Below are 11,389 nucleotides of genomic sequence, written 5' to 3' on the forward strand. Positions count from 1 at the left end.
CCATTGTTAAATTTTTCATAGACCCTTGTTGTTGTTGATAACCCGATTAATGAGAAAGAAGAAAGAAGCATTTGACGAAGACGAAACTAGGCGAAAGGAAGTGTGATTGCGAATATTTTGCATTGACTCTTTATCTCTTAGGGCTAGTGGGTTCTTCGGCTGAATCTTAATAGATCCCAGAAACGTCAATGTGTGGCTGTTAACAAAATTCTCTGTTGGAGAGAATCTTTGCATGGTCGTAGTGAATGGAGAAGTGAAGGCCTATCAGGAACAGGCAGGTAAGATTAGTGGAGGATCTTTGGTCATTCCTTCCATCAAACACTGAGAGTTTAGTCTCACATGAAAACTATATTGTTTGGACAACAAGTAAATCATCTCTCTTGTCATCTACTCTTTGTTTGTCGCTTAAGGAAGTTCTTGCACTTACCCTTAAAACTACATTTAAATCAGCAATTGGTGTATATTTTGAATATTTATCTTTAATCTCTCCATGTAAACCGACTGTCATGAATAAGTAGAGCTTGTGTCTTTGTGTTTTGATCTTACTGTCACATTTTTCTTGCTTTGCAGGCATACACCTTCCACAATGTTGTCTTCAGCCACTTCGGGCAAAATATACTCAGGAACCTGTCCAAACAAAACCTGCAATGCCGTTGTTGTATATTCTGATTTTTCAAAGGATGCTCATTGCTATTCTTGTAAAAAAGATCATCCAATTAGCTCCCTAGTGAATGCTTTCCAAATTACTGATAGCTGTGAAGCTCTTGTAGCGTTCTTGTTGGCTGGTACTGCTCAGGCTAAACCAGATCCTCCAGTGGTAAGCAGTTCTGATTTAACAATATAGTTGTAGTGTACTTTACTTCAGAATAATTGGTGAAGTTTGTTTCTTAACTGACTGTAATCAATTTTGTATCATTTGCATTCCACAGTTCTGAGGGAATCCTATTCTCATGTACTTGCCTCACATAATTTGACCCCTTTCATTGCAGTTTTAATGCACCAGCCTTTTTTATTTTGTAGGTAAAGATTCTTGGCATGTCAACGTATCATTGCAAACTCCTTGCACCTCTTTTGACTACATATGGTATTGATAAAATGGGAAGGGCCAAAACAATTCATGAGCTCAAAAACTGGTAAGTCTGTGTGCACTCAGACTTCTCTTACAGTTATTTTGTGAATTGAGAGTAATCCTACTCCAAACCTTTGGTTTTACCTGATTTTTTATCTAGTTGCCTTTTTCTTTTACAGTGGTACATTTGACTGCAGTTGGCTTGGTGGTTACAGTTTCAGCATAGACCCTGATCATATAACATTACCAAGCTATGGTAGAGATGAATCAGGTAGTGTTGACTACCTTTCTGGGACATTATCTCGCCTGCGCTCTTACAACAACAATAGGTAAGATTTGTGTCAAAAATATTTTTATTATTATTTTATTATTTGAACTGACTTTCTTTTGATCTACCTTAACATATTTTCCCACTTGATCCAGGGATGCATTAGTGCCTCTTCATGTTGATGGTGATGGACATTGCTTGGTCCATGCAGTGTCTCGTGCTGTTGTTGGGAGAGAACTGTTTTGGCATGCTTTGCGAACTGGGCTGAAACAACATTTAACAGACAATTTGCCTCGATATAAGGTAACATTGCTTGTCCATCTTGCTCTTGAATTCATCAGTTATTAGGAAAGCCGCCATCCCATTATTGGTATGGAAGAATATGCTGTTTTATTTCTCTAATTGCCATGATTCATTTTAGGAACTTCTAAATGATTTTATCAACAGCTCAGAATGGGCAGACATTATTGCTGAATGTGATCCTGAGTATGTTCCACACGATAATGAAACACTGGGTCTCAGGAATGTTCATGTGTTTGGTCTGGCTAATGTTCTTCGGCGACCCATTTTACTAGTAGATTCTGTTGCTGGCATGCAGAGTTCAGGTGATTATTCAGGTGAGTTGATTTTACCCTGATTAATAATAATGTAACTTTCTCATTTTAGTTACTAGTTCAGAATTAGTTTTCCCACTTTGGTGTTCTTTGAACATAACGCTAGCATGTACATAATTTTCCAGCACTTTTTCTTCCTGGATTAATTCCAACAAGCCAATGTCGAGATCGTAATGGTGAATTGAACAAACCAATCTGCCTAGCATGGAGTAGCTCTGGCCGCAACCATTATATACCTCTTGTTGGTGTTAAAGGATGTGAGTATAAGTAGGAACTAAATAAATTGATTCCATTGTTCCAAAAATTCTACAGATACATTTTATACGTTTCTATTGTTCCCCAGGTGACCCTCCTATGTTTCCACGATCTCTATTGCCCAAAGTGTGGGGAGTTTCTCAATCTATGGTGAAAGATTACATTGAATTCAATGCGAATGATTGTCTAGTCATAGGTATGTAACTCTCCAAACCTATCAGTGTATATTTTTCTTGTTAAGTTTTATGAGTAAATTTTTGTATCTTTAGGTGGACAGAAAACGATGCAAGATTCATATTTAATGAAATTATCATCTGGTATGGATGCTCTATTTCATCAAAGGTTTGCTGTAGACCCCTCACTTGTGGCAGATACATATTACTGTAATTTCCATAAGGGAGGTAAGTTTGGATCTGTAGTAGCATCATTTAATGTCATAGTTTTCATTCCTAATCTCTCTCTAGTGCCTATGTATACGTTTCTCTTATTCTTTTCCAGCTGTTTTTGATATGAAGCCCAGCGAAGTATTAAGTGCTACAAAAGTTGCACTCCAAGAGAGACGCCTATTTCGATGTTTGAATTGCTGCAGCGTGAACATGAAACCTCTGAATTCTGAGTGGCTTCGACCTCATGGTCTCCTTTACAATATAGCAAAAAAACAGAGCAATGGAATTTTGCAGGATAATCGTATTTACTCTTTTCAAAGCTATGTAAGTTAAAGTGAAGAAATGTGAATCTTGATTTAACTATAGGTATCAGTACTTAACTTTTTAAAATTTTCTCTTTTTTGTTATCAGGGTGTCACTTGTGTGTATAATGCCCGCAAAGACATGCTTGTGGTTGAGAAGTCTACAATTTTGGAACAGTGTTCATGGTGTGGAAGGTAAGAATAATGCAACCAAAATCTTACTGAAGAACTGATCTATATTTATTCAAAACACTAAAAACACAAAAATTTTCAAACCTATTTGGTGTTGTTTTTTTTTTCAGTGATAACCTCCGTCTCATTCATTATGATGGGAAAGTGCTGTATGAAAATGGAGACAAGACATCTACTGTAGTAGATTCCCCTACAGCTAGATGTAAATGTGGTTTCAAACATTGGTATAATGGCCAAGAATATGACAACCCTCCATTGAAAATTCCCGTGTCCTTCCAATGGAAGTCAAGAACTATTGTTGAAGAAGTGAATTGGTTTCAAGATGAATCTGATCCATTGTTGGACAGTGATCCACACCAAATTGCAGCATTTATCATCCATAAACACTTGCCAGGTAGGTGTAGCTCAATAATTTCAAGTCATTCAGCTAAAAAGGCCCATTTTGTTCCTCATAGATCTTTTACTCTTTTTTTAAATTCAAAGGTGAGAGAGACATTGCTAAAGTTAGACAAGCAGTACTTGAGTCTCTTCTTGGTAAAACAAGGCATGAAATCCCAACATCTACTCAAACTAGGCCTGAAACTGAAAGTTCATTGAATGTGGGGCACTCAAGTGATCACACAGAAAACATTCAGAAGGTGAGTGACATGCTTAATAATAAGTGATGTGTTTGGCTCATTTTTACATATTCAAAGTTCTGATTTTCCTCATTTTAGGGTCATGTCACTTCAATTAGCAAGAAACCAGCACTTCCATTAAAGTCAGTATCAAGCACTGAAGATGTGCTCTCATCCTCTTCATCCAAAAAAAGGCACAGTGATAGTCATGGAGGAGCGTTGCCCAAGCAACGCTCCACTCCTGCTTCTTTGGCTGCTGCCGCCGCCATTAGTCGTGCAGAAGCGAGCAAGGGTCCAATAGTAAGCAAAGAGGAACACAAGAGTACCTCCAACACTTCCAACACATCTGTTGTGGAAAAAATAGAAGCTGACCGTAACCAAATAATAAGATTGGGTCCAGGGTATTCTGTTATTTCTGATACTGTAAGTGATGAGCAACGAGCTAGGCAAAAACTTCTTCATGAAGCAACCGAAGACTTTCTGAACAGTATTTATGCTGTGCTAGGAGATAGTTCTGCATATAACCCCCCAACTGGTGCCAAATCCAAAGTAAACTCAAGTAGCTCCACATCCAATCAGAGAGGAGAGAAGTTACGGAAAAAAGATGCAAGTTATGGTAGTTTGTCAAGGGTAGCAAATCTGTTAAATGTTGGTGGTGATAGACACTTATCTGATGATTGCATGTCTAACAGTGAGGAAGAAGATACTTTGTGAATCAGATGTGGTATTTGTTAAGTTACCTTAAGTGATTACCAAATGTTCTGTATTATCAAAATAATATTAATGCTGCACAGCTTTATACTGCAAACTGCTGAAAGTTACCCATTTTTCTACTAGATAGTTAGTTGAGTTCTAATAACTATGAATCTATTTAAATTTAACTAGTCATACTTTAGTATTGGTGATACATTTTAAAACATTTTATTTCTGGGGTTGTTGCATTACTTGCAAGTTGTTTTCAGACTTCTAATTGCTATTTCTATTATGTTGACTTTAAGAATTTTGAAAGATATTTATTTTTTGTTTTGTACACTTAATTTAGGTGAGGGGAAGGAGTGTTTAATTTACAGCCACTATTTTGCACTTTTGTCACTTTTATACTTGATGCTTTAATTTAGCTTGATCTCAATGCTGTGCATTTATGAAAGTTCCTCAGTCTAAAGTCTTAAAAATACCTTTTGGCATGTGTTCATTTTTTACTTCCAGAAAAGATACCTCCATTGATTGTGGTTGATAATTTTGTATCACCTAAAATAAAGTTTGGAATTCACGTTTCAAAACCTGTACTTTACAATCTGGTCAATAAAGACGAAGTTGAAAAGAGAGGTTTTTCTTCCTTGAATCATCATCCTCCTCGAACAAAATAAAAATTTGGCCTCAAAGGAAGTTTGAATGACGGTGAAGAAAAAGAAGAGAGGGTCGGCTCCTCAAGAAAACTAAGAAAGCGAGAAGCTAGAAAGAAATATAGGACTCAGAGAAAGTAGAGTTGAAAGAAAAATCTCAGGAAAAGCGTAGTAATGGTGCAAATTTCTCATAGATGTAGCCTCACACACTCACTTGTTGATGTGATAGGCGGAGAGGGGGGTGCTAACAGTGGCCCCGGTATTCCCCTTGATACTTTCATCCATCAGATGCAAGAGGAGTTGTAAACAATCCACAACTTTGTTCCTGAGGTTACGGTGAGTAAATTACCTGATAATCATAAAGCACCTTACAGTGTGAGGCGACTAGGGATCGTCTCGCGTGTCGCGTCCAATGAGCATCACGGGGCCAAATAAGTACAGGATATTTGCTAGGTTAAACTTACCTAGTTAAACAAAGGTTAAAGTAAGGCATTGATGAGTAACAGAAAGGAGGCTGCAATCTGAATGAGTGTATTCATGGGGCTCTTGTGAGAGTCACAGTCTGAAACGATAATGCCGAATGGAGGGCAGATGCCTCAAAATAGGCCTGCCTAACCTGCCGGTTTGATTGACTCAGGTAGCAATAGAGCCGATTCTAGGGACATTATGACTAAGGCCGATATGGCACGACTGTGACAACTTTCACTCAGCACTCCTCACCGTCTCGGGATTTGTTGTCATTTTGACGTTGTGGTGAGCTGTTTTGTTTGTTGTGGCTGCGCGGTGGGTCCGACCGGCTGACGCAGGACGGCCAGACGGCCAGGCGAGTGCAGCCTACGTGCAGAAAGGCGATGCCTTTTGCCTGCTTTTGCCCGGTCAGCAATCCGATAGGGCGGGCGTCCTGGACGCAGGTCACGCAGGGAACATAGGAACGTCCGAGTGTCGTTTTAGTCGCTCTGTCTCTCTCGCACCTACAGGAGGACGCCCAACGAGTGCGAGAGAGACAGAGAGAGCGACGAAAACGGGCCGGGGAGGGAGGGGACATGTCTACCATACGACTTAAAATAAATTTGATGCTGAAGGAGTTTTCTGCGTTTCAAGCAGGTGATAGAGTCAAGCGGCGGCCATGGCTTTGGTGGAAAGGACGAAACTGAATCCTGGGTCCAGCGAGTACCGAGACGTGGCGGATGGTGAGTGCGCAGCGTGCGCAGTGCCGAGGGAATTCCAGTGCTCCAGCGTCCTGAGAGGGCCAATGGTAACGGTTGTCTCGTTTCCAGAATTCAACTCTAAGAACGTGGTCAAGGGCAACAAGATGTTGGAGGTGGTGAGCATCGAGAGAGTGCACAATGACCTGCTGGAGCAGCGGTTCCTGCAGAAGAAGAAGCAGTACGAGCGTACGTACGGCCACGTGCGCGTCGTCAAGGGCTGGCACGGCACCAAGGAGGCCAACGTGGCCCCCATTTTGAGGAACAACTTCGACGTGTCCAAGCACGGCCAGGGAGTGGGTAAGTCCTGACGCCGTGCCTGCCGTCCGACTCTGAAGGCTCGTTTCGTCGCTCTGTCTCTATCGCACTCGTGGGGCGTCCCCGAGGGGCGCGAGAAAGACAGAGCGACGGAACAATCCGTCGGAATCGGGAGGCTGGTTCAGGTCACTGAGGTGGAATACTACAAACGAGCGGCTAGCAACCGCCCGTCTCGCGCCGCGCACCCTTTAGGCCTTTAGCGCCTGTGGGGTAGCTCGTCCCGCAACACACTGGCGTGTGGACAGTGGCCTACCTTGCGCCTGTGAAGACGGCAGGGGCAAGGTAGGCCGCCGTCTCCACGCTGGTGTGTTGCCGGTGGGGAAGTTGGCCTACCTCACAGGCGCTACACAGCTTAAGGAGTGTACCGGACCTCACTTTGACGTCCAAATGGCATTCTTTGGCACCAATTTGATCTCATATTTAAGTCGTTCTGACTTGCCCTGGGTTGCAGGTCATCGGTTCGGGGCGGGGGTCTCGTTCTCCAGCATGGCGTCGTACGCGTCGTACTATTGCGACAAGGGCGCCCCGACCTGCTCCATGTTGCTGGTGGACGTCCTGGTGTCCAACGTGGTCGAGGTCCCGGAGAACCGAAACCCACTGGCGGTGCTGCACGAGCCGCCTCTGTTGCCCGGCCACGGCTCGCTGCGCTACGACACGACCGCCAAGAACAAGGAGCGCATGGACGTGTTCGTCAAGTTCGACGACGACGCCTACCTCCCCACCCACGTGGTGCACTTCCAGCGCGGCTCGCGTGCCGCCGGCGTGGCTGCCAGCACCAAGGCGGACCTGGCTCTGTTGCTGGAACTACTCAAGTCTTTCGGCTGGCACGAGAACGGCTTTTAATTTTGACCCCTCCTGCGTGCCGCGGTACTGCATTTCACATTTCTGTTCGCGCCATCAAGATTTTTAAATTCGTATTCTATGATTGTTCGCTGTGTTAATTTTACTTGAGTGCTCTCCTGAAATAAAATAGGTTTTCATAAAGTTGTTGTGCTTGCTACGAACCGTGCAACGCATGCTAGGCACACACCTATGTGCACGAGGGAGCCTGAACCTCCTCTCTTACTATAATCTTACCTCCAGGGGGTGCCAGCGAGTTCGAAGCGCCCACAAGGTAGGCAAAGTTTCAGTCTCGTCGTACCGAGTGGTTGCCTATCTATCTGGGCCACGTCTCAGGCTCAGGTCCTTTCAGAGTGAGACATAGGGATGGGAAAAAAAAAGATCAGAGAGAACTATTTACTGTTATTTTATTAATTCAAAACTGTATATTAAGAATTAATTTCAGAACAAGAATTCAAAATTTAAGTTTGTCATTCACTTAAAACTGTTTAAAGAACACAAAAAAATAAAAATAAAAAAATACTATGCATCTCACTATTTATCTAACATCTTCAATAATAGTAAGCTTAGCACAATGGTTTAGAGAACACCAAACACAAAAATAAAAAAATAATACTATGCATCTCACTATTTATCTGACATCTTTCAATAATAGTAAGCTTACATAACACCACTCTTGAAATGAGCCACTTCTTCCACTCTTAGATGTCAAAAGAACCTTCCAACTGGTGAAATTCTTCGTCAGTCACTAGAAATAAAATATAAAACACAGGTTATTAAACCTCTTTAAAAACAATAAAAAAGCTACTGTTGGTTGTTCAAACAATCAATATTCGTACATATCTCTCTAGCAATGACAAGCCAGTCTTCATTTCGAAGGCCGTGATGAATTTGGTTCTGAATCCGTTGAACAGTGCGGAAGAGTTGATCTCTCTGAACTTCTTTCAATTTCCCCAGGAGATTGTGCTCCTTTTGCCAGTAAAAAGGCAAATTTCCACTTCTTAGAAATTTTACCAGTACATTGAGCATCTGGGAACGAAAATACAGATATAGAAAATCAATCAATCAATCAATCAATCAATCACGCAACCCCTCTCTTTCCAACATGTACAAATATTTCTAGCCCATGTTGGCATTATGAAACTTACATGCAAAAATGTTACACTCAAGCCTCTTTGCCAAAAGCTGTCATCATGATCATCCATTTCCCAGAGAAAAACTGTCTTTATGGCATAAGAGCATAGCATGTCCTGGTCCAGTTTGACGTCCCTCATTTTCTGAAAGGAAATTTGGGATGGATCAGATGGAATAGGAAGAAACTTATTTTCATTGTAACTATTATTTTTAAAAACTTACCTTGATTAGTTTTAAGACTGCTTTCAAGTGGAATTTATCGTGAATACGATATGACTCCTGATTGTGGAAAGACAATCTCCACTGTATGTCTGGGCCGTAGTTTGACCTATTTGCACCTGATTCACTTTCATTTGGTTTAATTGGTTTTGGAACCACATGCCATACTGCATCCTAAAGGTAAGAAATGGTAAGGTACATTGTCAAAAATGTGAAAGCCTTTGCGAAATATTAATATGATAAGCATGAATCTACCAATAAATCAATAACTCAAAGTGCTCACAGGAATGTTTTTTGGGTAGGGTCTGATGTGCTTGGGCCATGCTGCAGGTTGGAATTCAAAGGCAGGCACAATGTCAATATTAAATTGTCTGCTACCAGGATTTATCTCCACTTCAACAGTCATTGCTGGACCAGCCTTCCTCGTTGACAACTGCCAATTTAGAAACGAAGAGAGAAAAAATTAAAAATCTTTCAGCTCTGATTGGTTCTCAATGCTTGAGGAGAAAAATCTGCCTTTCAGAATTTACAGCGCTTAGACAAATAATACCTTGTATGACCAGCCTGCATTGCTGTATGATGGAAAACTATCCACAGCTCTCACTATGACACTTTCCATCCAAAATCGTACTTTGTCTGAAATGATGTTTCCATCTCTGTCAAGCCAACTCTCTATTTTCCTATACGTACATTAATAAACATAAAAGCCCAAAATTAACTGTTTGAAATAAAAAAGTTTTAACAAAACAAATGGCACAAAAGCAAATAGTCGAACGCCGTTATTTGTCCACCTGGTCGGGAGGAGCTGTGGACAAATATCGGTTAGCCGGGGTCGGGGCTGGTGGATTAGGCTGGCGTAATCCCTACCTTGGGAGGTTTGGTCTCCGGCCGGAGGGGCCGGGCAACGGTCGGCGGGGCCTGGCACCGGCCGGTGGGGCCCGACCCGAGCTAGAGTAGTGAGGATGACCTCTGGACAACAAACGGTCAGTAAAAGTGGACAAATAACAGCGTTCGATTAATAATCAGAAACACAAAAATGCTCCGAAGTGCCTTACTTGTATTGCTCCCACTTGTCACTTCTTTGTAGGTCTGCAAAGCCTCTCTTAACATTGACAAGGACAAACGACGGTAATGCAGGAAGAAACTGCAAAAAAAAATAAGATTTACATAAAATTGAAAGTGAGAAATCGGAAAATTAAATAAATGCAGAAAGAATTACCTGAATACTGTTCATGAAGCAGCGTGGCAAACGCAGCACAAAGTTTTTATCAAATTCTACAGGTTTTCCAATTTTTAATCCATCCCAGAAGCTTCCAGCCACTTCGTCCCTTTGGAACATTGTACAGAAAAAGATGTCCACATCCTTCATATTTTTAATCAAATTTGTAACCTGTATGATGTAGCATATGTCATTATCGAACACAGGTATTCAACTCATTTGGGAGGAAAACAGCTTCCATAACCAATGTCTTACCACAAATTCAAGGTGTCCTTTGTAAAATGTCTTATCAGATTCCTTCACCGAAACAAAATTTGAACTGATGTATTGTAGAATGGCATCCTGGTGATTCAATGGAGGTAGGTCTGCCATAGCTAAACCGTCTGTGGAGAATGACCTCTGAAAAAAAAATTGCACGCATTTCAAAAAGCATTCTATATTTCCTGTGGCATTCAAATGCTTTAAAGGATTAGCGCAGAAAGACTAGCCTATCGTATATACAACATTCTGAGTTGGGAGTTAGCAGTGTATCGTGTTTCTTATCTTAGAGAGCCAACAACAACCTTAGGGGTAGTTTGGGGAAGAAAAGAACATCTTCATGAAACTGATACCATGAATTTAAGCCATTCCTCGACCAGATATTTCAAAAAGACACAAAAACCTGAGTGTCAAATCCCTGTCAAATGGGCGTCGAGATGGCTACGGTAGGCCACAGAAGGGTGCACATTTCTTACCCGGTCCTTCGTCCCCAACTTACCCCTGGGTCGAGAAGAGAGTGCGACACACACAAAGCACAAAATATGGAACTAACAGCTAGAAAAGATCACATTTCGGCACCGATACACACCCTTGGCACGCCGCTCTGGCTGAAGCTTCTGAAGCATGCGACGCAAGAACAACAGGTTAAGGAAGGACTGCTTGGGGTGGGGCCTGGCGTGGGTTGGGGGGAATACCCGCCGCGGCAGAAACATCTGACAGTCGCGCGCGCGATGACCCGTCCCTTTGAACGCCAGAAAGTGCACGTCATCGAGGGAGCGGGAGGGAGAGGAGGTGGGGGCGTCTTTGCGCTTCGCCTCCCGTTCGTGTTTATGAAGCGGTTCGGATCAGCGGTGCCAAAAATGCTGGCGGCCGGTTCATACCTTGTTTTGTGAGTGTAGGCAGCTTGCCGGCCGTCCTCCTTACGAGGAGGCACCCAGCTGAGGCAGCAGAGAGCAACAGTGTTTGTTGACTCGACGGGGAAAAGAGATGAAAAATACACGCTTCTCGGGTGCCATATCCACGGGGCCCCACCCGCCCGCCTAGGAGGCCCTCGAAGGAGATAAGTGAGCCAGACTGGTCTATCTTTATCGCTCTCGCGGCGCGGCTCGGCTCGGCCGTGGCTCGACTGCGGGAGCAAAGGAGAGCGCCC

At 42.5% G+C, this 11,389-nt stretch overlaps 3 protein-coding genes across 9 annotated transcripts; 2 read left to right on the top strand and 1 right to left on the bottom strand.

Moving 5' to 3' along the window:
• Positions 1-23: 23 nt before the first annotated feature.
• Positions 24-5,026, top strand: LOC117653273 (deubiquitinating protein VCIP135-like). The gene is made up of 14 exons (XM_034398842.1): positions 24-278; positions 571-817; positions 1,021-1,133; positions 1,249-1,398; positions 1,493-1,640; positions 1,759-1,954; positions 2,077-2,208; positions 2,295-2,402; positions 2,476-2,607; positions 2,705-2,916; positions 3,004-3,089; positions 3,197-3,480; positions 3,570-3,724; positions 3,803-5,026. The coding sequence occupies exons 2-14, from the start codon at positions 587-589 to the stop codon at positions 4,415-4,417; spliced, it is 2,562 nt and encodes an 853-aa protein (XP_034254733.1). The 5' UTR covers positions 24-278; positions 571-586; the 3' UTR covers positions 4,418-5,026.
• A 209-nt stretch (positions 5,027-5,235) lies between these two features.
• LOC117653279 (protein mono-ADP-ribosyltransferase PARP10-like) lies at positions 5,236-7,553 on the top strand. Of its 2 annotated transcripts, none has more exons than XM_034398857.1 (4): positions 5,236-5,382; positions 6,151-6,236; positions 6,324-6,551; positions 7,021-7,553. In XM_034398857.1, the coding sequence occupies exons 2-4, from the start codon at positions 6,173-6,175 to the stop codon at positions 7,410-7,412; spliced, it is 684 nt and encodes a 227-aa protein (XP_034254748.1). In that variant the 5' UTR covers positions 5,236-5,382; positions 6,151-6,172; the 3' UTR covers positions 7,413-7,553. The 2 variants fall into 2 exon arrangements, with proteins under 2 accessions (XP_034254748.1, XP_034254749.1); XM_034398858.1 differs by having other exon boundaries at positions 5,247-5,382; positions 6,148-6,236.
• A 246-nt stretch (positions 7,554-7,799) lies between these two features.
• On the bottom strand, positions 7,800-11,346 carry LOC117653275. 6 transcript variants are annotated; one of them, XM_034398848.1, is made up of 11 exons: positions 11,121-11,346; positions 10,237-10,380; positions 9,982-10,152; positions 9,818-9,906; positions 9,630-9,731; positions 9,313-9,442; positions 9,046-9,195; positions 8,766-8,936; positions 8,558-8,686; positions 8,249-8,438; positions 7,800-8,157 (listed from the first exon to the last, which is right to left on the bottom strand). In XM_034398848.1, the coding sequence occupies exons 2-11, from the start codon at positions 10,351-10,353 to the stop codon at positions 8,111-8,113; spliced, it is 1,296 nt and encodes a 431-aa protein (XP_034254739.1). In that variant the 5' UTR covers positions 10,354-10,380; positions 11,121-11,346; the 3' UTR covers positions 7,800-8,110. The 6 variants fall into 6 exon arrangements, with proteins under 6 accessions (XP_034254739.1, XP_034254736.1, XP_034254738.1 ...); XM_034398845.1 differs by lacking the exon at positions 11,121-11,346 and adding an exon at positions 10,829-10,984; XM_034398847.1 differs by lacking the exon at positions 11,121-11,346 and adding an exon at positions 10,739-10,898.
• Positions 11,347-11,389: the final 43 nt, after the last annotated feature.

Source organism: Thrips palmi, unplaced genomic scaffold (genome assembly GCF_012932325.1).
Source record: "Thrips palmi isolate BJ-2018 unplaced genomic scaffold, TpBJ-2018v1 HiC_scaffold_8, whole genome shotgun sequence".
Taxonomy (NCBI): domain Eukaryota; kingdom Metazoa; phylum Arthropoda; class Insecta; order Thysanoptera; family Thripidae; genus Thrips; species Thrips palmi.